Below are 25,311 nucleotides of genomic sequence, written 5' to 3' on the forward strand. Positions count from 1 at the left end.
ATAACCAACATAAAAGAATAAACAGTATCTCACCAGCACTTGAAGGACCTACACCTGTCCTGGGTAGATCTCTTCCCCAGGGTTTTCCAAAGTCAGTTCTCCAAATGTTCGAGTTCGAAGTCAATACAAATGTTCAACAAACAAAATTCCACTGTTAACAGTTCTTCAGTTGGAAAGACCCCCTTCCAATTTTGGCCTAGAAAATAGCACCAATTGTAATCCTGGATGTCTTCTTTCCAAGATCAATAGCCTGAGTTCAAACATTAGGTTAACAACTTCTTCTACAACTTTATAATTGATCACTTTCTGCAGTATCTCTAGTATAATTGTCTGGATGCTTCTTTTGGGTTGCTGATTCCCTCTTGACAACCACCCTTCTACTACTGTTACCATGTGAACTGTCTATTTTATTCCACAGTATGCTACTACTTCAACAAACTGCAACGTGACATCTGCTGACAGTTTATACACTAACACAGTCCAGGTATTTATGCTTCTTCTTCTACAACTTTATATTTAAAAACTTTTAGGCATTTAAAGACAAGAAACTTTGACCGCTACAGGTAGGTAAGGCACTCTTCTTTCCTATACTTCAAGAAAATGGCAGCCTTTTTGCCTCTTCTGCCTGCCTTACTGCCACAAGTATAACCTGTCTCTGCTCCAAGACTCACTTTCTCTCAACTTCAGCAGTCTTCAGCATTACAGATCATCTTCTTCTGCATGATTCTTTAACAAGCACCCAGCTCCATTCCCCAACCTTGTCACACCTTCTTGGTTCCAGTAACTATCCTGAAGCTGTAATACCACTATTCCAACTTCAGGTAACTTCGGGTAACAATGTCACACTTGTATCAGAGGACAGAGGACCTTTAACAACCTTGCAGATCAGATGGATAATTTAATAGGGCCTCTTGTCTTGGGTAATGCTTGTTCTAATTAGGGATGTCACAGTATTGGTTTTATGGCGGTATGATAACCTTCTTGCCAAATGACGGTATATCATGGTTATCACGGTATAGCAGGTGGAGTTAACTAATCTTAACAAATATTTTCTTAAAGGTCATAAATTGTCAGAATTTTGAAACTTGTCTCTGCACATTTTTAGCTGATGCTCGAGGAATCTAAGGCGGCTGCAGATTTGGTCTTTCATGGCACTCACTCGTTGATTGCCTTGAATGAAAGTGTGACTAGTAAAGTGTTAAAATGCACATTTTGAGCAATGAGCTTGCTGCTCAGTCACAGGTCATCGCTTTGAAAATTGGCCTCGACCTGCATTATTTTGGAACCACATGGCATGGGCATCATGACCCCTCGCTGCGATCAGTCATAACTTTGTTTTGATAATGCTTTATCCCATTAGAGGGAGAAAGGTAACTCATGTGAGGTCTGAAAGCCCATGTCATTGTGCTTCTTTTGCCAAAATGTCATAGCCAACACACACTCACTGAAAGTTTGCAAATTGATCAAATCACTATAGTTTGTTTACCATATGCCTTGTGTATTATAAAGGTCTGATGTTGGAGTCACCACTGACCATGTAATCCTAACAGGACAGCGTTCAGTGGGTGCTGTTGATTTCTTTCAATACATGTTCATTTACCTTCTTAAAGATAGTGGCACAAAAACCTTTTGAAATTGACAAAGTTAAAATACATATTGGCACAAATATGGCCTAGACCACCACATCCCCATCATTACCATTTTCCCCAGGTCTGGGAACATTAGGACCCTTGTCATGTGAGTTGAGACGGAGGAATGCTTTCATGGGTGGTGTCACAAATCGAGGATAGACCTGAGAAATATCTCTCCTCCATTACTCTGGATACTTCAAATTGTATGTAGAATCTGTCTGCCTGCTTGAGTCCAGTGCCATATGCAGAAGGCAGGGGAAGGATCAAGCGAAGCAACAACTCTAGTGCCAATGTGTACATCTACACAGAGGACGGGGGGGGCAGTTTATATACTAGCACAAAGCACTGATAGGCCCTATGTTCATATAATCTACAGAGCTAACTTTTTTGTGGACATGCATCAGAAGGGCATCCAGTTCATTCCCCCTTTGAATTCTGGGATATGTAGTTCCCCATCTTTCAAATTGGTGGGAAAACTACAAATCGGCCGATTTTTAAACCGACTCTACTGATCATAGAGAAAGAGCGGTCACAGCATCAAAGCTGCATTTACTAATGTGGCCTCACTTTCCCTATGCTCTTGTTTGCCAAACGCCACATCCCACAGTGCAAGATCCAGAATGTGCAGCATTTGCTTAATGCAGCCTTTCCAAATCAGATTGAAAAGCTCACTTAATAGCTGCAGGCCCTAAAGCGGTATACCGGTATTAACAACCTGACGGTTATTATAGTTCAATTAAGCTGTTTGCAGTATCTATAACGGTATACCGTTACACCCATAGTTCTAATAGACAGTACAATAACTTCTGGACTTTAAAAACAAATGTTTCAACTACTACAGGTTTCAGGAAAAACAGATTTAGGTACTTGCGATTATTCTTTCGGATAGATCTCTAACTTTAAAATGATACTGGTGATTGTAGTTCTATTCAATATTACGGAGATGGCTTCAGACTTCTGTAAGGAAATACAATTGGTAATAAACAACCTCCTTTAATGCTGCATACTCTTGTAACACTTGTGGAAGTTAAAGTGAAGTTTTCGCAATAGTGTATAACATGTGTTCCCTTTCAATGAGAGATACGCGTGACCATTCCGGCAACAGAATATCAATCGACAATGAAATTAATAGAGCTTTTGAACTTACGCAAGTTACTTCTGAGGTGGTAACAGTTACCAGCAAGGCCTGCAGTGAACCTGAACGCAGAGCTTCACTCACCGGCTCCAGGAAAACTGCAGTTGCAGGCTGCTTCACTCTCCAGACTTCTTCAACTGTTGTTACTGCCTCAGGCACTGTTGGGACCCACACCCTTCTGCAGCACGTGGGTTTAGCGTTTGGCCATGTTAATTGGGAGTCTCCTTCACTCTTCAGTCCCGCGGCTTGCCTTCTGCTACGGGCCTCGGGCTTCAGCACGGTCAAGGCTCTGCAATCACAGCTACTAGGCGCATATGGGGAAAGCGACACTCTCTGCACATATTCCTCAGTGCAACTACGGCAATGCCAGGTTTGACACCACAGGACCCTCTGAGAACTTGCAGGTGAAATCGGCTGTCTCCAAGCTCAGGCGTCCTTTCTGCGATCATACCTCCTCGTGAATTGCCAGCCTTGTGCTCTTCTATTACTGCATCTGTTACCAGCCTTCCAACTCCTGCTCCAGCTCCTGCTCCAGCCTTCATGCTTCCCAGGTTTGGCAATTGGCTTCAGTTGTGTCAGCCATTGGTTTCCATTTCCTGACCCTTACAAAGGCTGTTAGCCCTAATTGCCTGACTACTACATCTACATGCTTCTTTAGCCTTCTTCTTTGTCTCAGTCCCTATAGCTTTCAGGGACAAGCAGTTTACTCAATCAAAGTTAGGTTTTTCAACTTCTTTAGTATATTTAGGGGTAGATTTAATTCCCCTAGTGACTGTAAAAGAGGGGCTGTATGTTTTAACTTTACTAGAGGAAAATGATTTAGAGAAGACAATATTTCCGCCATTCCTTGTAGTGGACCATTGGTATTGAGGAGGGCATTTGTTTTTAGGAACCAAAAGGATTCTTTCCTTTGGTATAATATGTTTGGATGTTACAATTTTAGGGTTTACCACCTTCGAATCCATAGGACGTTTATAAACATTAAAATGACAGTAAGCCATAACTTCTTCTGGTATAGTGGTAAGAGTCTCCCTGTTAGAGGAAACATACAGTGTCTCATCCCACGGAATCTCCCCACTACCCTGGGCATTGTCTCCACCCAGGTGATCCTCCCGCAATACACCACCCCCGGGGTCGGGATCAGGAAGCGTCTGCCTTCCCCTGGCCACTTGGGAGGAAACTTTAGGCAGGGTTTCAGTGAGGGATCCACAGAGGATAAAGGAGACTACATGCAAGAGACTACATGCAAAGTAATCCTGGAGGGATTTTTACTACTGGTAGAAGCTGAATCGATCATCAAGGGATTTAACCAGCTGTAAACAGTAAAGAATATAAAGCAAGATGAATTGTCTTTTTTTCCTACTGTATATCAGATACTTATATTTTAATCTACAAACTATACATAAGGACTGGGTACTTTAAAGGTATCTCCTAAGTGAACTTTGAGACTGAGATAAGACCTCCAACTGCTGGGCCAGGAAGAAGCTTTTGTTTCACAGTATGCCATTACTTCAAAACCACTCCTATGTGACATCCACTGACAACTTTGTATACAACCACTGTTCAAGTATTTCAAGTATTTCCACCACTGCTTTGCACTTCTGACATTTCAGCAGAGTCTAACAAGACACTTCGACCTCTTCAGGTAGGCAAGAAACTCTTCCCTTTAATGATTTACTAAAAGGGTGCAGCTTCTTTGCCTCTTCTGTCTATCTAAATGCTGCAAAGATAATCTGCCTCTGCCCATAAAACATACTTCCTTTGCACATTAGCAGTCTTTTAGCATTACAGGTTAACTTCTGGAAATTCTTTACAATCACCCAGCTTCCCTACACCTTTTCTGCTGAAGTAATTACGCAGAAGCTGTAGTGCTACTCTTCCAGCTTCAGGTAACAATGTCACACTTATATCGGAGGTCTCTAGACAGTTGACAACTTCATAGATTAGGTGGAGAGGTTTAAACCGATTGTTTCACTATTAAAAGGAACCAGCTCTTGGCATGGGTATTGTGTGTCCTCTTCTTCAGTATTATAACTTCTTGAAATAAAGAATGTCAATTCTGTATAATACAAGGTTCAAGCTTTAAAGTGAAAACGTAATTAGGGACACGCACCCACACTTTAAGGAAGATTCTTACACTTAAAGTATTGACTGAAAATGTATTCCCATATAATCTCAAGGCGGCAACTTCTCACTTGCCTCGAGAACCACAATTGGTCACATGCAACCTTCCTTTGATGCTGTTTCACTTTTAACTCTTGTAAAACTTTAAAGTCAGGCTTTCGGAATGGAGTGGGTAAACGTCCCGGCTCTACAATTAAGGACACGCGACCACTCAGTTACTGTGAAAGAGTTCAACAATGGATGTAAATGGATTTTACTTTCACGCAAACACTGCAGCCTTCAGAAAAACCATGCATGAAACATTTGCATTGTTAATAGTGATTTTAGAATTAATGAACAACTTCTACTCATTTTCAACACTAGGCCAGTCACTTTGGAGCTGCTTACAGTTACCGGTAAGGCTTGTTGAGTGAATCTGAATGCTGTGCTTCACTCACCGGCTTCAGGGACACTGCATTTTGCTCTGCTTCCTTGAACTCTGCTACTACTTCGGGCTCACTCGGGATCCACACCCTTCTCCAGCAGGGTGTCTCCAGTCCGGAAACTTTAATTGGGAATCTCCTTCACTTCCCTAACCGTTGGCTTGCCTTCTGCCTTTAGCCGTGGGTTGCTGCACAGTAATGGCTCTGCAATCACAGCGACTCAGCTCACATGGAAAAAACTTTACGCAGCACGTCTTCCTTTGCGCAGCCTACGCGATACAGATATTGAGAACAAGGCACCTTCACAGAACTTGCAGGTGAAATCTGTTCCATGTTCTAGCATTCCTTCTGTACTCTCACTACCTCGTGAATTTCTATCCTTGTGCTTCTCCTCTTCGAAATCCAGTTATATTTTTGAAAAAATAGTTTCTAAATACAGAAGTTTCGAATACAAAGTTTAGAAGAAAAAAAAATTGAATGCATTTTTTTCATGTTACAGGTTTTATTTTAGTTTCGTATAGAAAAAAAAAGTTTTTTAAAAAAGAAAACAGGAGTTTGGGGAAAAAAATGCATTCAAAACTTTTTTTTCCCAAAGCTTTTGTGTCGAAACTTTTGTATTTAGAAACTTTGCCTGTCGAAAAAAAATCACTATAAACCCTACGGCCAGCCTTCCAACTCTTGCTCCAGCTCCTTCGTCCCCTCCTTTGTTGCTGGGGCCTTATATGCTTCACTTGTCAGAGGAAAAATACTATGACTCATCCCACGGAATCTCCTCCCAACCCTGGGCCCTGTCTCCACCCAGTTGATCCTCCTGCAGTACACCACCCCAGGGTTGGTATCAGGAAGAGTCTGCCTTCCCGGCCACCTGAAGGCATGGTTTCAGTGAGGGATCTGCAGGATTCTTCACACTCGGTCTATTGAGCATTCTGCACCATAAGGTTTATTGAAGTGAATGGTAACAAAAGTAGTGCCTATACAAACAGTGTACAAACACAAAATACGACTACATTTTAGGTCTGATGGAAAGATTCCCTGCTGCAAACAGTGCCAACCAAAACTAGGTGGACATAAGACTTGCCCCCTTTTTTGTTTTGTAATTTTAGAAGGTAAGCTATTACTCTTACACGAGGTGGCTTTTGAGGTCTGAACATCTGAAATCAGAACATCCCTGTCTAAACTATGAAACAAATGCAATTCTTTTATATTGAGACCTTGTGGTTTTATTGAAAAGACGAGAAGAACAAGATACTTTCTTACCTGGTAACGTTCTTTCGATGGGATGGTCCGACGACGTATTCCATATCTATGACATGTAATCACCACAGCTGTGCTGCTTCGGAAACTTTTTTCGGCGTCTGCGTCCTGCGTCGATGACGTCGATGCGCTGTTGTCGAGGGCCTCCTCCGACGTCCGACAACATCCGATGTGATAAGTAGGACGCACGACGCCCGTAGCCTCAGTTGTAGTTTTTTCCCCCAGAACGTGTGACACTAGTCAACTGCCAGTCAGACACAAAGCCTTGCGGAACGTAAGCTGCAATCGCAAAAGAAATTCTGCAGCGGGGAAGGCAGGGCGGGAGCGATATGGAATACGTCGTCGGACCATCCCATCGAAAGAACGTTACCAGGTAAGAAAGTAACTTGTTCTTCGAGGGGATTGGGTCCTCCGACGTATTCCATATCTATGACAGACTCCCAAAGCAGTACCAGAGCAAGGAGGAGGGAAAGAATTTAGAATCAAAATTTAGAATAGCCAATCAAATAGCAGAGCAAAGGAACGCCTTGCCAAAGGCCAGATCCTGTGCTCGGATGGAATCAAGGGAATAGTGACGTACACATGTATGTACTGAAGCCCAGGTGGCTGCATTACAGATGTTGCGAATAGGAACACCCCTCTGCAGGGCAGTAGACGCAGCCATACCCCTGGTAGAATGGGCCCGCAAGCCAGCTGGTGGGTCCTTACCCGCCAAGCGGTAGCACTCCGAGATGGCCAAAATAATCCAGCGAGACAAAGTCTGTTTCGTCACAGCTTGCCCCAAACGCTTTCCAGTGTAACCAATAAAGAGTTGATCGTCCACTCTGACCCGGGACATGCGTGAAACATAAAAGCTTAAAGCTCTCCTAGGATCAAGCCTATGGAGTCTCTCCTCTTCCTTACCAGGATGCGGAGGAGGATAGAATGCCGGAAGAACAACCTTCTGGGCCAAATGAAATTCCGTCACTACCTTTGGAAGAAAAGAAGGACGAACTCTAAGGACAACCCTGTCCTTGTGAAATACAGTGAAGGGTGGCTTAACTGAAAGTGCCTGTAACTCACTCACTCTGCGAGCGGAAGTAACCGCAACTAAAAACACAGTTTTCAGAGTTAACAGCCTCAAAGGGCAAGAATGTAAAGGCTCAAACGGAGCACCCATAAGAAACTTAAGAACAAGGTTTAAATCCCAACCGGGCACCAGGAAAGGTGACAGAGGGAACACATTAGTGAGCCCTTTCAGAAACTGTGAAATCAAAGGGATTTTAAAGTAAGAACACTCTTCAGACGAGCGCTTAAAGATGGACAGCGCCGCCAGGTAACCTTTAATGGTACCCACTTGCAAGCCCCTGTGGGCCAAAGAAAGTAAAAAGGACAGAACCATGGGGATGTCGCATGCAAAAGGATCCACATTCTGAACTCTGCACCAGTCGCAGAACTTACGGCAACGGTACAGAGACTTTGTTGCTGGCCTTCGGGCCGAAAGCGACACCTCCATCACGTCCTCAGGGAGGTCCCAATCCTTATACCTCAACCTTTCAGAAGCCAAGCGTGAAGGTTGAGCGATCTGACCTCTGGATGGAGAACCTGACCCCCTTCCCGTGAGAGCAGATCGTCTCGGTAGGGAAGACGACGTGGAGGGCAGATGGATAAGTCGAGAAGGTCCGGGTACCACGTCCTCCGAGCCCACGCCGGGGCAATGAGGATCATCCGGGAACCGAACTTCCGTAACCTCCGCAGCACTTGCGGGATGACGGGGACTGGAGGAAACGCGTACAGCAGCGGGAATGACCACTCCACCACGAACGCGTCTCCTAAGGCTCCTTTTGGAGGAAATTCCCGCGAGCAAAACCTTTCGCACTTCCGGTTGACACTGGAGGCGAAGAGATCCACTTGAGGGGTCCCCCAAAGGGCGAAGATCTCCAGGAGAATCTCCTGAGCCAACTCCCACTCGTGAGAGATTGCGCTCTGCCTGCTCAGAGCGTCCGCCGTCACGTTTTCGTCTCCATCCAGATGAACTGCCGAGATCTAAACTTCCTGCTGGATGGCCCAGAACTCGAGCTGCATCGCCTCCCTGCACAGAGGAAGTGACCCTGCCCCCCCCTTTTTGTTGAGGTAGTGCATGGCCACTGTATTGTCCGTCAGGATCAGGACACTCTTTCCTCGCACAGTCGGCAGAAAAGCCTTCAGAGCTAGCCTGATGGCCCTCAGCTCCAAAAGATTGATATTGAGTCTGGACTCCGACGGAGACCAACGACCGCTGACTGTCAGCCCGTTGGCATGAGCTCCCCAAACCGTGAGGGATGCATCCATCACGATCGTCACCTCCGGCCAGGGAAGCCAAAATGGAGCCCCCTTCATCAAGTTGCCTTTGACGGCCCACCACAGAAGGTCCCGGGCGACCATTGCGTCTTGAGCGCCCACTGCAAAGATCTCATCTGCAGGCGAGCCTCTGGCACCAGAAGAATGCAGGATGCCATGAGGCCGAGCAACCTCAAGAACTCGAACGCTGGGAGCGTCTGGGCATGCTGAAAGTTGTGCACCATCTGCTGAATGTGAAGAGCCCTCACCTGGGGAGGAAAACACCGCCCCAGGGAAGTGTCGAGCACTGCTCTGATGTACTGGAGCCGCTGTGTTGGCGTCAAATGGGACTTCTTTAAATTGAGGGAGAAGCCCAGCCTGTGAAGGGAGCGGCAGGTGACGGACAGATGATCCAGGACTTGCTCGGGAGAGCTCCCCCTGATCAACCAATCGTCCAGGTAGGGGTAGACGTGAATCCCCCCTTGCCTGAGATGCGCTGCCACCACCACCATGAGCTTGGTGAAAACCCTCGGGCGGAGGTCAATCCGAACGGCAGGACCCGAAACTGAAAGTGCGAGTCGCCAACCGCGAACCTCAGGTACTTCTTGTGCTTGGGATGGATCGGCACATGGAAGTAAGCATCCTTGAGGTCGAGTGACACCAACCAGTCCTGAAGCTGAAGGGCCTGGAGGACTTGAGAGAGAGTAACCATCTTGAACTTGTCCTTCCTGAGGAGTTTGTTCAAACCGCGCAAGTCCATGATGGGTCTCAATCCCCCGTCTTTCGTCGAAATCAAAAAATAAGGGGAATACCATCCCTTGTTCCTCTCCGCTACAGGCACCAGTTCTATGGCGCCTTTCTCCAGCAGGGCTTGAATTTCCTGCGCAAGGAGCGGATCCGGACTCTGCAAAGAGAGGTTCCCCGGAGGATTGTCGCGAGGCTTGTGCCGAAAGGGAAGACAGTAGCCGTGGGATATGATCTCCAGAACCCACACATCTGAAGTAATGGCTTGCCACTCTACAAGATGCTGCGCCAGCCTTCCCCCAACCGGCGAACCATGGGACATGGCCTCACGACTGAGTGGGAGCGGCTGCGGCGTTACCTGAGGGCAAAGAGGCAACTGCCCGAGCGGCCTTGGCACCACGGGTACCCTGTCGTCCACCTCTGGTACCCCTGCGTTGGCCTCTTTGACTGCCAGCTCCTCTCGCTGTACTGAAGGAAGAGTAATAGCGAAAGGAACCACCCCTCCACTGCTGTCCTCTAGGACGAAAAGGCGGAGGTTGGCGAACTGCAGCGCCCAACAACTTCGCTGCAGCTTTTGAGGTCTGCAACCTCTCAAGGCTCTCGTCAGCCTTGCTGCCAAAAAGGTGTTCACCGTCAAAGGGCATGTTGAGGAGCCGGGACTGCACATCAGGAGCAAACCCCTACTTCCGCAACCACGCAAACCTGCGTATCACGGTGCTCGCCGCCATGGACCTACTGACGCATTCAGCTAAGTCCAAACCCGACTGAACGGACTCACACATGGCATCCTTACCATCCTGGACCATAGCAAGGAAACCATCCCGTTCGTCCCCTTCGGGAATATGTTCAGCCGCTAACGCAACACAGTTCCACAGAGTGTGTGTGAAACGAGACAAGGCACAAATGGAGTTGGCCGCCTGAAGCGCCATACCACCAGAAGAAAACACTTTCTTTGCCCAGCCATCAAAACGTTTGTCGTCCCTATCAGGAGGGATGGTAGGGTATGACGCCTGCTTTGCCGGGGCCGTGGCCGCCTGCACCACCAAACTCTCCGGAGTGGGGTGCCTGGTCAAGTAGCAGGGGTCGCTACTGGTGAACGGTATTTTCGCGACAAGGATCTGCCCACCGCCGGGAGACTCTCCGGAGCAGTCCAAGCCGCCACCACCCTTCTCTGTAAAGCCATATGGAACGGCAGTACCGGGTCAGTTGGGGGACCAACATCAAGGATGTCCGTCAGATCATCCTGCACAAACTCCCCTGGGGGAGCAGACCATCCCAAGTACTCAGAAACCCTAGCCATAAGGCGCCGGTACGAGGAATCGGCATGAGAGCCAGGCTCAGGCCTACAAAACTCCACCTCCCGAGAGGTGTCCATGCCACTGGCATCATGCGGTGACTGTCTCAAATCGTCAAACTGACTATGGCCCGAGACAATTTCATCTGGAACCTGACTAGGAACCAGGCCATCAGAATCCTCATCCGCCTCTGAAATATAGTCCAGGTGGCGAAAAGAAGGCACCCGAGAGTGCTTGTTCTTAACCAGAGCCTTCCTAGGGGGTTCTCCCGTGCCACGGGGTACCTCCGACATGAAAGGCGTCGACGTCGAGAGAACCGGCGCCGAGGAAATCGGTGTCGACGTCAGACGCAGTGCCTCCAGCATTGGCGGCGTCGACAGAGCCCTCCAGGCCGGAGCCCCGAGCGTTCCCTCGACGACCCGAGCGTCGACGGCTTCGACGACTTCCTCGGAGCCGGAGCCTCGAGAAAGCCTGTCAACGCCTCAGACGTCGATGTCTTCCTCGAAGACCTCACAGGTGCACACGGTCTCGAACGCGTCGAGGACCGGGACCTGGAACGGGTACGGCGAGAACGAGTCTCCTTGTCCGAACGGGACCTCTCCTGTGACTCGTGCCGACCACTCTTGCGAGCGGTGTCTCTCGACCTCTCACGACCGACCCCACTCGGGGGCGCGGACGGCTTAGTACCCTGCGACTCAAGAATCGCCAGCATTTTCTTCCCGAAGGAAGCCCATTCCTCCGGCGTCGCACGGCTGGTGGGGTAAGCGACGTGCCGGGCAGAGTCCTCCGAAGAGGACCTGGAAGACGACCGGTGTCGGCGCTTCCGAGAACGCCTCGAAGAGGCTGAGGAGCAGCAAAACCGACTCCTAGAAGGAGACCCACGAGACTTCCGACGATGACGCGGAGAGTCACCCCTCGAATCATCCGTCGAAAGCCCCGCAGACTTCGACTTCCTGGGCTTGGACACCCGACCTACCGACAACTTCTTCTTACGTTCGCGTAAGGCTTTGGACGTGAGCGACTGGCAGTCCATAAAGTCATCCGTGTCGTGGGCATCCCCGAGGCACCAGAGGCAGGCGTCGTGCGAGTCCGTCACCGACATCTTGGACACACACTCCCCGCACTTCTTGAAACCCGGACGCGGGGTCGAAGACGAAGTAGAAGACATCTTCACACGAAGGATTTTCACAAAACGAACAGGTTCGAAGAACCGAGAAGAACAGAACTCCAAAGAGTCGAGGCGTTAACCGAGAATCACGAAGCTCGACGTTCGCGGAAAAAACGGAACTGAGGCTACGGGCGTTGTGCGTCCTACTTATCACATCAGATGATGTCGGAGGAGGCCCTCGACGACGGCGCATCGACGCAGGACGCAGACTCCGAAAAAAGTTTCCGAAGCAGCACAGCTGTGGTGATTACATGTCATAGATATGGAATACGTCGGAGGACCCAATCCCCTCGAAACCTTAACTTTGCTATCATTAATAAAAAAACGTTTTAAATCAATCCACTTGCCAGGCTATACATGTTTAAACATCAAGGTCTGATGGAAATATATTTGTCTCAGTTAACAGTGAGCCTGCTTCTGGTGGAACATGCATCATTGCAGGGGAGTGGGCCCACGAGTATGACAATCAATCTGCACTTTAGCAAACCTACCAAGCTAACCCCAGACAATACAGAGAATCAATAATAACTTCTACCTTTAACACATAATATATCAGCAAAGTGTGGTCCATGATATATAAAACAGTCAAACCTATGTGTTTTTGTAAAACTGGAATGTGAAGTTCAACTTGTCTCACCCTCGGAACAAAGAACCTTCACGTAAATCAAGCTGATCATTTTGAATAGACGGTTCCCATGATTAACACAAGAATATAGTTTTAGAACACGGAGCGAAATGGTTATTCACTAGCACACATTGTCAAACCAGACAGGCAAAATGCAGTTTGAACAATTTACAAATGTCTGATTTCATTGAAAATTATACATTTACAGTGTTTCTATTAATCACTGTGGGGATGATGCTTAGGACACATTTTTGACTTCATGGTAAAACCATGGGAACAAACCCTTGGTGCACCTTTCAAGAGGGGCACAACAGTATTTGCACAACATGTATGCGGTCATAAGATAGTGGGGAACACAACAGAAAAGAGTAAAGAGCATGCAGCAGGACTCACCTCATCCAGTTGGCTTGGCCCTCAACCTTCCCGTCAATGGACTTATACTGATTGTTCTTATCGACTATCTGAAAACAGTTCGAAATATTGGAACAGGTGCTCACTAAATCACATCACAAGAACAGTGTTACACTGCTCCATAAAACTAAACAGAAAATATCACCTTTTTCATTTAATTTGTCAATGCAGTCCAACTGACCACAATCACTGTGGTTCATAAGGAACAAGTTACTTACCTGTAACTGTTGTTCTCCAGCATGGGTCTGGCATGAATTCACATGCTCATGAATATTCCCCGTCGTCAGGCTGGGAATCCTCGGTAAAGAAAAATCAGTATCAGTTTCGTTTCTGATCTGTCTTTCGTAGTAGTAACCAATCACTGATCTCTGTTTCATACTGACCACAGCCAATGACTGCCATCTCCCTAAGCCCCGCCTCTGGCAGCCATCTTCAGATTTGGTAGCACGTGAAGTGGCAGTATGACCAAGTGAAGAGCCGCAGATGGGTAGGCGGGAGGGTTCGCATGTGAATCCATGCCAGACCCATTCTGGAGAACAACAGTTACAGGTAAGTAACTTGTTCCTTCTCCAGCATGGGGTCTGGCATGGATTCACATGCTCATGAATAAAAGAATACATAGCAGTACACACATGCACAACCACGGGAGGTGGCAAAGGCTCAACATTAAGCATGACATCCAAAACTCAACATTAAGCAATTCTTACCTCCTCACCAGGCTCACCTTAGGCGAACAGGTTGCGCAGCACTGCTTGGCCGACCCTGGACTCCTCCCTGGAATCCCAATCGACGCAGTAGAATCTCGTGAAGGTGTGCGTCGACCTCCACGTAGCAGCCCTGCAGATGTCCAGCAAGGGCAAACCAGATAGGAACGCCGTGGTAGCTGCAATCGCTCTGGTGGAATGGGCTCTCGGACGGCGAGGCAGCTGTCGGTTTGCCAACCGATGACAGTACATGATACAGCCGGAGAGCCATCTGGAAATGCAAGCCTTCGAGAGAGCCTTCCCCTGATTGACAGGTCCAAAGTTCACAAAAAGTTGTGACGTCTTCCGAAAACTCTTCGTGCGGTCCACGTAGAACTTCAGCGCTCTAGCCACATCCAGCGAGTGCAAAGTCCTTTCAGCCGGCGACGAAGGCGACGGGAAGAAAACAGGCAACACCAAGGGTTCGTTGAGGTGGAAGTCCGACGGCACTTTGGGCATGAAGGAGGGATGCGTCCTGAGCAATACACTTGTGTTGTGAAAAGTCAAGTACGGGGGCTTGCAGGAAAGGGCCTGGATCTCACCCCCCCATCGTGCGGAGGTGATGGCCACAAGAAACGCTGTTTTCCACGACAAGAACTTCAACGGAGCTGAGTGCAGAGGCTCGAACGGAAGTCCCATGAGCTTGGTCAGCACCAAGTTGAGCTCCCACGCCGGGGCCGGGGCCTTCACCGGCGGGAACGATCTGAAGTCCCTTCATGAATTCTTTCACCAGACAATGAGACCACAAAGACGTCCGTCCCGTGGTTCTGGTGTATCGGGAGATCGCAGCAAGATGAATCTTGATGGAAGCGTGCGCCAGTCCAGCCTTGGCCAGCGTCAGTAGTTACAGCAGAACTTGAGGAGCTGTAATCCGTAGAGGGTTAATCTTCTGTGCGTGGCACCAGACAGAGAACCTCTTCCATTTGTGTCCGTAGCATTTAAGAGTTGAGGACGCCCTGGCCTTTGCAAGAACCTCTCTGCAGTCGGCCGGTATGTCGTAACCTCCAAACTCTAACGCTGCAGGAGCCAGGCCTGCAAGTTCAGCGACTTCGGGTCGTGATGGAGGATGGCGCCTCCTTCTCTGGAGAGAAGATCCGCGTCCACTGGCAGCTTGATTGACGGGGACAAGTCCAGAAGGTCCGGGAACCATATCTGCCTCGGCCACGCAGGTGCGATGAGGATCATCCTGCACCGTGACCTCTTGAGCTGGTTGATGAGCCGGATCAGCAGCGGCAATGGAGGGAACGCATATAGGAACAGGCCCTCCCAGGGGAACGAGAAAGCATCGCCCACTCTCCTCGGCTGGGGAAACCTGCTGGCGAACCTCTGGCACTTGGAGTTCGTCGCCGTCGCGAACAGATCGATCTGGGGTGTGCCCCACCGTCGGAAGAGGCAGTCCACTAGATCCCGTCGTAGTTCCCACTCGTGGCACGAGCGCAGCTCTCTGCTGAGCGAGTCGGCGATGGTGTTTTTTATCCCTGCCAGATGGGACGGAAGCAGAAACATCCCTTGGGCGACGGCCCAATGCCACAGATCCTGAGCCTCCTTGGACAGGGCTGGGGATCTGGTACCGCCCTGCTTCCTGATGTAGAACATGGTGGTGGTGTTGTCGGTGAAGATCCTCACCACCTTGCCCTTGAGGGACGGGAGAAAGGACCTGAGGGCCCAAAACACTGCACGGAGTTCCAGGACGTTGATATGGAGGGACTTCTGCGTCGGCAGCCAAAGGCCCCTCGCGTGCAGATTTTCGGTGTGCGCTCCCCACCCTTCCAGGGAGGCATCTGTGGTCACTGTCTTCTCATGGCCCGGGGTCTGGAAGTCCATGCCCGCCGTCAGATGCGCGCGGGTGCCCCACCACCGGATCGCTCGTCGGAAGCTCTCATCGAGTGTGATCCTCTCCTCGAAGCTGCCCGTCGTCTGGATCCAACGAGCGTCCAGGAACTCCTGTAACGGGCTCATCCGAAGCCTGCACAGGCGGATGAGATAAATGCAAGAAGACATCATTCCGAGGAGGGACTTGATGGACCTCACCCTGGCCGTGTCCACAACCAGCATCCGCTGCACCTTGCCCAAGATGGCCCTTGTCCTTTCCTCCGACGGAGAGGCCAGACGCGCCACTGTGTGGAGCTTCGCTCCCAGAAACAGTGCGTCTTGAGCGGGCACCAGGTGGGACTTGGCGTAGTTTATGGAGAATCTGTAACGCTCACCTGATTCCCGCAGAGGCGCCGGTCTTGACTGGGTGAATGCCGTATCTTCAAAGGTGATGTGTAACACACGGTTGGCTCTTTGGGCTGGACCTCTGTGCACTGTATGTCTGACTCGAAGAGTAAGATGTCTTAGGTAAGTGAACGCCGAGCTCTCCATCTGCCTCGGGGCAGGGTGCCGTAACCAGTTCCTTCACTGGATAAGGGTGCAGGCCTCTTGACCTCAGAGGACTGCTGTCCGTCGTTAACTGCACGAACGGTAAGTTCTGGGCGCTTCAAATGTCTTAAAAGTCTTTTGTAATGATATCTCTTGTTTTGCAGAGTTCCGGCGATGGCGGATGGCGGGCTGATGAGAGTTGAGGATCGAACCCGCGTGAGGAATAGAAGCGCCTGGAAGCACGTAGGTAAGCGCTTGTAGTCTGCTTCACGATGCGCACTAACTGTCCCTTTTATCTTGCAGGTACAAATTCTGAGCTTTAGAGAAGCTGAAGGGTGCTGGAATACCCACTGGATTCGGCGTGGGAAGGAGTAATGGCACGTGAGTAATAAAGTTGACCAATGTCTTTAAACGCACCTTCTTTTGTCTTTCAGATGCGGGATGCAGCGCCGAAGGCCTCCGGAGCGTGCGAAGAGCTGGTAAGCTTTTGTCTTTCAGATGCCGGAATGCAGTGCGAAGACCTCCGGAACATGCGAAGAGTAGGTAAGCCTTTGTCTTTCAGATGCCGGAATGCAGCGCGAGGCGTTGGTGACAGCCGATGGACCAGGTAAGAGATGCGCTGCCACTGAAGACCGTAGTGCTAACCTGTTCTTTCTTTGTCTTTACAGGTGCTGCTGAAGACTGGATTCCAGGATGGTAAGCCTTTGTTTCCTTAGGCCCAGGATCAGAAGCAGAAGACACGATGAGCGTTCTGCTGCAGAGAATGCAGAATAACACAAAGCAAGATTCATCCATCGGGTGTGGTTTAAATAGCCTCCTGTAGTGCTTAGGTGTCTCCTTCCACAGCCACGCCTAGGTAAGAAAAGAGTTCCTGCTTTCCAGAAGAGTTCCAGTGTTCTGAACCTAGGGAGTGGCTCCTGCCCCACCCAACAGGAAAAGTAGTCCCAAACAGAAGAGGATCCGGGGTTCAACTGGCAGGTAAGTAAGCAGCATGGTCTGCTGCAGGTAGGTCCACCCAAGCATTATGAGCCCGGCGCTTCCAGCGCTGGGACTGGGCATCTTTATGAGCCTGGTGCCACTGGCGCCAGGACAGGGTCCAAAAGGTCCCAATTGGGACTGGCTGGCACTCGGAACCGGGGTTATGGGTCTGCTTCCAAGGGAGTCGGGCAGGTCCTGATCTTTTGGAAGCAGAGATCATGACAGAATCCCAGGTCCGTGAGTAGTTGGACGGTCCTCGCCGTGTGCTCCGCGGCGAGCTCCTTTGTCTTTGCTCGGATGAGCCAGTCGTCCAGGTAGGGGTAGACGTGGATCCCCTCCAGGCACAGCCGCGCTGCCACCGGTGCGAGGCACTTGGTGAACACCCTGGGTGCCGACCTCAATCCGAAGGGAAGGGCTCTGAACTGGTAGTGACGCCCTTGGACCACGAATCTGAGAAACTTTCGGTGTCCCTTTAGGATGGGGATATGGAAGTAGGCATCCTCCAAATCCAACGACGAAAGGAAATCGCCCTCCTTCAGTTGACCCAGGACGTGCTGGAGGGTGACCATCCGGAACTTCTGTGCCTTGATGAATTTGTTCAGTCGTTGCAGGTCCATGATGGGACGCCATCCTCCCGTCTTCTTCTTCACGAGGAAGTATCTTGAGTAAACTCTGGAGCCCCGAAGCCTCTTTGGGACGAGCTCGATGGCGCCTTTCATGAGCATCGCCTTTACCTCCAAGAGAAGTTGAGGGATGTGATGTTCCTTCCTGGCCACGGGGGGTGGGACGCGCGGGCACTTCTTTAGAAACTCGAGCGCGTGACCCTGGGCCAGGGCGTCCAGCACCCAACGGTCGGTGGAGATGGACTCCCACACGCTGACGAAGTTCGCCAGCCGGCCTCCCACCGGGGTGCTTCGGTGGGGGCCCGACCCCACGGCCGGTTCAGTCCTGCTTCGACGAGGCTTTGCCACCTTGCCCTCCTTGGCGACGATGGCAGGGTCCGCCCGACTTGCCTTATCCCCTGTAGGCTTCTTGCGACGACGAACGGGCCGCTTGACGATAGGTGGAAAATCCGCCGCCGGAACCTTTGGAGGCACCCTGCTTGCCTCCGCCGCTCTGAAAGGGCGGCCGTCGTTGCTGGAGAACACCAAGAGCCCAGGCCGTCTCTGTGTCCGTCTTGATGGCTTGTAGGGAATCGTCCACTGTTTTCCCAAACAGGTTGTTCCCGTCGAACGGCATGTCCAAGACTCTGGTCTGCACGTCCTGACGGAAGTCAGTTGCCTTGAGCCATCCACGCCGTCTAAGGCACACGCCGTTGCCCAACTGGCGAAATCCAGTGTCAGCGATGTCCGTCGCTATCGTAATGGCGTGGTCCGACGCCACTTCTCCTTCCTGCAAGATCTCTAGGGCTTCCGCCCTCTTGTCGTCTGGTAAGAAGTCCAGCAGGGGGGCATTTTTTGTACCACAACTCCCTGTCGTAGCGGGCTACGATAGCCAAGGCGTTGGCAGCCTTAATCGTCGTTGCTGCCGATGAGATGACTCCCATCGTGTCCTAATTCTTTCCCTTGCCGTCCGGCGGGGAGGTTGACGTAGAGGCCCAGGGCCCCCCCCCGCTTTCTTCCTGGCCGCCGCGGAGACGACCGAGTCCGGGGTCGGCTGTGCCCGAAGGCACAAGGGGGCAGCGTCCGGGACCCGGTACTTCTTCTCGTACCGGTCCCTTCTCGCAGGCGTTGTGGATGGGTTCTTGAGGAGGGCGAGACCCTCATCCCAGATATCGTCCAGTAGAGGTACAGCGAGGACCGTCTTCCTCTTGGTCTCGCGCCGTTGATAAAGGAAACCTTCCTTCTCTTCCGGGCAGAGCTGGAAAAGCTCGGATGCCCTGGCGATCATGGCATGAAACGATCCAATCTCGTCGGGCGGGGAAGCCCGGGGAGGAAGTGACGACGGGAGATCCTCGTCATCTGTGCCCGTCGCGGCCGTGTCAGTCCCTGTATCATCCTAACGGGTCGTGGACGGGGAGGAGGGCTGAGCAGGGCGCGATGGTTGAAAAGGAGGTGGAGGATGAATCCTTCTTCTCTTAGGAGGGGGGCTTCCAGAAGGGCCTGGCTCCGGGTCTCCCGTCAGGAGAGGTTCCTCCGTTGGTGGCAACGGCAATCTCGTCCTCATCTCCGAGCATAAGGACTGTATAGCCAAGAAAATGGCCGCCGAGTTGTCTTGCGGCACTGGTTGAGGGGAGTCCGACGGGCAGTCAGGAGCCCCGTCGGCACCCTCGACGTTCTCGTCGTCTCCTACGTCGGGGTCCCTCCCGACGGGCTGGTCTTCTTCCACGCCAACGCCGTGGCTTAAGACTCAGAGGTTGAGGCCAAATCCACGACGACCTCCTGCCCCCCCCTTTTCTTCTCCGTCGGAGGTTTCACGGGGGTCCTGTCGATGGGCATGAAAGAGGACTCCCTCCGCGGTGGCAGGGAGACTCTGTGCCCCGACGTCGCCACCACTGGTGTAGCCTCCACAGGCTGAGCCAGGGCCGCCGCGACTGTCTCGATAGAGGCCTTGGCCGGGTGGATTAAGGCTTTCACCACCTTAGGTGCGCTCACCGCCTTCTCCTTGGGGGGAGGGTCACTGCCTCGCTCCCCCTCCGATGGGGCCTTCGAGCTCGACCGGGGTCTCTCCAGGAGCTTCGCCGGCTGCTCGGCCTTCCTCTTACCCTAGCCAGAGCGTTGGCTCGTGGTTGATGGCGCCGGGGAGGATGCGCCCTGCCTGGCGAATGTAGAGCCCGACCGTTCGGCGCTCCCGGTGCCAGCGGACTCGCGGTGCTTGGTCTTCTGTTGGACCCCCGTCGCCGGGGCGCCCTCAAAGGTCTTAGAAGACCGCTCGGACTTCTTCTTCTTCTTCTTCTCGCCTGACGGGCTCTTCCCTTCCAGCCAGTTGGCGAGACGCAGATGGCGGTCCTTCACAGTCCGCTCCGACATATTGCCGCAAAACGCAAAGTCCTTCTCCACGTGCGTCTTGCCCTCATGCAGGCAGTAGAGGCAAAGGGAGTGTTCGTCCTCCTTAAAGACATTCTGAAGCTGGCATCCAGGGCAGACCCTGAACAGCTTTCCGGGCGTCAAGCTTCCCTTCTCCTGGGCCATGATCGAGATGGGCCTGAGAAACTTCTGGAGTCCTCCAAAAGCGTGGCTCGACGAAATCTTCACCCTTGAGGGGCGTAGAAGAATCCGACACGGTTCCCCGTTGATCGGATACAGAAACGGTGGAGCTTGAGGCTCTTTTGACCGAAAAAGAGAACATTTTCCTAAGAAAAAGCGCGAAAAAAGCACTAAAGCTCGAGAGCAATAGCACGAGGATCCCAACACTTGAACGTGCGGTAAAAATCTGAAGGTGGCTGCCAGAGGGGGGGCTTAGGGAGATGGCAGTCATTGGCTGTGGTCAGTATGACGCAGAGATCAGTGATTGGTTACTACTACGAAAGACAGATCAGAAACGAAACTGATACTGATTTTTCTTTACCGAGGATTCCCAGCCTGACGACGGGGAATATTCATGAGCATGTGAATCCATGCCAGACCCCATGCTGGAGAAATACAGTCATCCCTGTGTGAAAGTGTGTGCATATCGAGTATGGCAAATACACTTTATGGTTACTACTATATTGGAAAGTATCAATATGGATTTCCAGATTTACATTTTTACGAGTCTTCTACAAATTCCTAAACCCCTTGGTTGTGTCACTGACATACTACTATTTTGTGACCAAGTATCTCACAGGTTCTCATTACCTGGTTGTATTCACCCAGAAGAAGTTGGTAGTTGAACTGCTAGCGCTCTGCTTCCATATTTACAAATGGACCTGCTCATGACAATTAAGAATTCATAGGTTTAAGCATGGGTGAAACTTTCTGTTGGGGAAGTAACACTAGACTTAGGGGAAAGAACCATAATTTGAAATAGCAATTCAGCTACAGTGTAAAGAAAGACTTGGGGGAAGCAATATTTGTGGATACTAGAAAATCAGGTTGGCCATTGGTACCCATATGGATACATAATCCAAGTTGATGAAGGGAACTGCTACCGTTGCAATATTAATTTGCGAAAATGCACCATGACAAACCACTCAACAAGCAGGCCTTTTTAGCTTTGGCTATTAGGTGGCACTAAAATTGCTACCTTTAAGCAGAAACTATTGCCATCGAAAGAAGAGAATTTAACATACAAGCTTGAAACAGGCACTTTGAATAAGGGTCTCTGGTGCTTTTCAGAGGACATATGTGAATGTATTTGTGTTTGGCTATGTGTCCTGCCCATTTAACGCCCATCTCTAAGTCAAATCTATATAATTTTCCTCACATTCCCACCCATCTTCCCTCAAACCACATCCCTTTTGCAATCTTTACATGTCTACTTCAAAAAGGGCGGCTGCCATGTGTTAATGTTATTAAAAAGTTATTTGACTTGATTGATGCTTTTATTTTTAAATGTACTGCAGCTTTGAAAATATGTTATATATTTTAATGCATTTGGTTTTCAAAATAAATAAATTACTGTTAAATATATGTGTTTATTAAATGGCTTTCACATTGTCCAGGTACTGATTTGTGGGTGGTGTTACAGTGTCTTGTGATGTAAACACGACCTGACTGATGTGTAGTGATGCCAGCCTAAAGTGATTGGATCACCCATGGAGGTGGCTGCCTTCAGAACATTACCCATCACAGCTTGCGGCTGTAGGCACAATGATGTGCCCAGAGGTCAGTGCGCCCCACACCCCTCCCAAACCATTAGTCTTTGTAGCATTGGTGAGGAGGCAGGCAGCCGCTCGTCCATCCTGAGCCTCCTTGCAGCGGCCAGATGCACAACGGCGGTGGAGCGGGAAGCTCCAGTGGAGGGAGTCATGGGAAGGCCGAGGACTCTGCCTTCTACAGATCCAGACGGTTAACCATTGAGTCTGCATACAGCAGCAATAGTGCAGTGCACCGAGACACTGCACACCTGCACGCAGTGCCCCTCAGCAGCGTACAGCACAGACCTGCAGCAAGGTAAGAGCACCTCACTGTTTCATTTCAAGTGGAATATCATATTTGGAATGATGGAACCTTTTTTGGTAGCCCGCGCTTTTAATGCCAATTCCTTATTTTACAAGTACACAAAACCAGGGTAATGCTAATTAATGTGAAGGTCTGAAGTTTGAGCCTTATCCCTAAGCCACCCCCCCTTCTTTGTAAACCATAAAACACCCATGACCAAATATGCCCTCTGCTCATCGATACGACAGCCTTTCTATGTCCCACTACCTCAGTGCTACCTGACAGGAAATGTCTGATGAGGTGTCACTGAACTTGACTACTACAATAATGTAGACATGTCCATACCACCTGAGAGAAGTTTAAAAACAAGACAGTGAACCTTAGAATTAACAGCTGTTCTGGCATATGCACGCCTGAATATTGTTAGAGGGGTTACGGTAGAGCTCTACAGTGCATCCCACCTATAAACCAACCTACAAAGCAAGCAGATTTTATTCAAGCAGGGGGCCCTTTTTCAGATTCAAAGGTTCTTGCCTCCCGTATAGCTGGAGTTTCCAGAATGCCACCTTATCTGTAAAACAGCCGTTTACAATGAAAAACATAGATTTTGGTGTTCGGGAGTGTTGTTTGAAGAAGAAAGCATTGCAATGTGAGACAGGCTTTATGTGGTTAGAGTGAGTGTTTTATGTCATAAATCGCACTGCTTCTTTCAACAACGCAGCAGTGGCAGCCAGTTTAAGCCCTAATCAAGTCAGCCACCCTTGGCTACAGCTTCAGCCACCCGCTGGCCTCTATCCTCTATCTCAGTGGTCCTTCCAGCAGTCTTTCCCTACTCGACTACTGCAATTTACAAGACCACGTCAATCCACCAGTGTGCGCCCTATGTGAATGGTGTTAATTTTAACTTTAGCAATTTATTTCCTGAGGCTTAGGACCAATCATCTTTCATGTACCAGTAATGTACCAGTAATGGTATGGTTTCTACAGCACGCATTACAAGTACCTGATTACGTAACATTTTAATATACCACTGTAGCTCATCTGGTTAAGGGCCCTGCTTAACAAACAAAAGTTCTGATCTGATCAACACCCAAGTTTCTAGAAAGTATGAATAGCTCAGACCTTGCTATTGAGCCCTTTTTTAACCAATTGATCAATGGAGGTGTTTGGATTCTTTTGTTGTAGGGTTTGTGGCACAAGTAGTGAATGCCAGATTAACTACGTTTTGAGTCCATTTAGTTGTACTTTACTTTAGAAATGTATAATGCGCATAACTATAACTATAGGAAACAAGCAGCAAGGTAAATCTAGGCGCAGATCAAATCAACTCTGAGACACAACCATATAGTGAAATCTTACAAATTTAGATGAACAGATAAGTATTCAATTTCAAATTCCTTTACTAGGTTAACAGTACTAAAGAGTGTTTGCAATGTTAGTGCACTCTAGAAACGCATGCCCGCATATTAAATTTGTATACACACATTGAATAGTCAATAAGGAACATATTGAGTGTGAAATCACTCTCGTTTTGGGCTTGGCTTTATCAGTGATTCCTTCATATATATTTTTCTGTAATGAAGTAAGCGCTATTGTGGGCCATCTGGAATGAGTGTTTTGTTGCTTTTAAAGGACAGCATTTGGACAGAGTCTTGTGCACAACAGAATGCTTTTTAAATTTATTATGTCTCCTATTTATGTTCAGAAAGAGCCATATGTTCGATTTCTTTTTTCTTTTTTTTTATTTGATTTAATTGAATCAATCAATTTTTACAAAAGGAAACATCAGTGGCTTTTCAGATTCATTGTGGCCATTCCAGTTTGATGCTGAACCATAGTGGTATTAGGAAATTATGAGATTATGGAGTTTATGGAGTTAATCCTCCGTTCCAATCAATTTATTTTCAAGTTTCTATCTGGGTCAGTCAAGGTTCCTGCTCCAACGCTGGAAAGTTCATCATGGAAACTACTGTGATCACAGTTTTTGTCTTTTCTCCGCAGATAAGGGTCTTCCAGAAGGAGTCTCTGCTCATGGATGGAAAGTTCATTGCTAAAGGTGCCAAATATTTGATTCTTTCAGTGTTCCATTTTGGGCACGTTAGTAGAAGATGTTTTATCGACTCAATTTCTTCAGACTGTGGGCAGAATCGGCAGACTCCTGAGTTTGATAATCCTCGAATGCAATTTACTTTGTTTATTTTGAGCAAGTTCAATCTCATTCGAAGGATCTGTCTGGAAATCTCTTCAAGTACCCTCTACGATGGTTCAGTTTTAGTTCTATCAGAGGTAGATATTTTGCCAGGGTACTTTTGGAGGCCTCTTCAGATGTTCGGATCCAGTCCAGCTCAAGAAGTTTTCTTTTTACTCTCAAAGGGTTTGCTAGTAATTCTTCCTCGGAGCTTCCGATTTCTGTCAGAGTTGCCTTTCTGTTTGACACCCAGGTATTCAATACCTCATTTTTACTGGTTTGAATTTCGTCGTAGAGGATCTTGAAAATTGGTGCACTGAATGGTGGAGTTGTTTTCATATAAAGACTCAATGCATTCCATTCCACAATTGAGGCTAGGGATGATAGGCCAAGCTCATTCCTGATCCTTGTGGTACTTGCAGCATTTGGAAGGTTTAATATTTTTCTCCAAAATATTCCTTCCAAAGAAGGCCATAGTTTGGTCGGCATGTGAAACGTGCCTTCTGCACCGTAGGTTAGGATGGGAATGCTCTTGTTTCTGTAGAAATTCACTATGGCAACCATAGAGAACTGACCAAACTTGGTATCCATCAGGCGTCCTTGTGCTGCTAGGATCTTAGCTTTAGATGTCAATAGCTCTTGAGCATGGACTTCTACTGTGCTGTTGTTGAACTGGAAACCCAGGTATTTGCTGGAATCCACTTCTTCAATTTTTTTCTCCGTTTACATACCAATTAGGACGGTTCAACTTCTTTTTGGCGCTCTGTAGACAAATGATTTTAGTTTTGTCTTTGTTCAGTACTAGAGCGTTTTGGTGTAGGTAAAGTTGTAAACTGTCGATTTGCCTTTGTAGGCCAATGGGCGTCTGGTCAATCATGATCAGGTCATCTGCGTAGAGTAATCTATTGATCCT

At 49.1% G+C, this 25,311-nt stretch overlaps 1 protein-coding gene across 7 annotated transcripts in view; it reads right to left on the bottom strand.

The window, feature by feature from the left end:
* PRDM11 (PR/SET domain 11) overlaps window positions 1–25,311 on the bottom strand; it is an 804,858-nt gene that overhangs the window by 350,720 nt on the left and 428,827 nt on the right. For 6 of the 7 annotated variants that reach the window (XM_069623301.1, XM_069623303.1, XM_069623298.1 and 3 more), the window contains one exon: window positions 13,090–13,157. The exons of the other annotated variant lie outside the window; for it this stretch is intronic. In XM_069623301.1, the coding sequence (XP_069479402.1) occupies window positions 13,090–13,157 (68 nt within the window). The remainder of the gene's footprint in view (window positions 1–13,089; window positions 13,158–25,311) is intronic. 7 annotated transcript variants of the gene reach the window in all.

Source organism: Ambystoma mexicanum, chromosome 11 (genome assembly GCF_040938575.1).
Source record: "Ambystoma mexicanum isolate Mex_15411 chromosome 11, UKY_AmexF1_1, whole genome shotgun sequence".
Lineage (NCBI taxonomy): Eukaryota > Metazoa > Chordata > Amphibia > Caudata > Ambystomatidae > Ambystoma > Ambystoma mexicanum.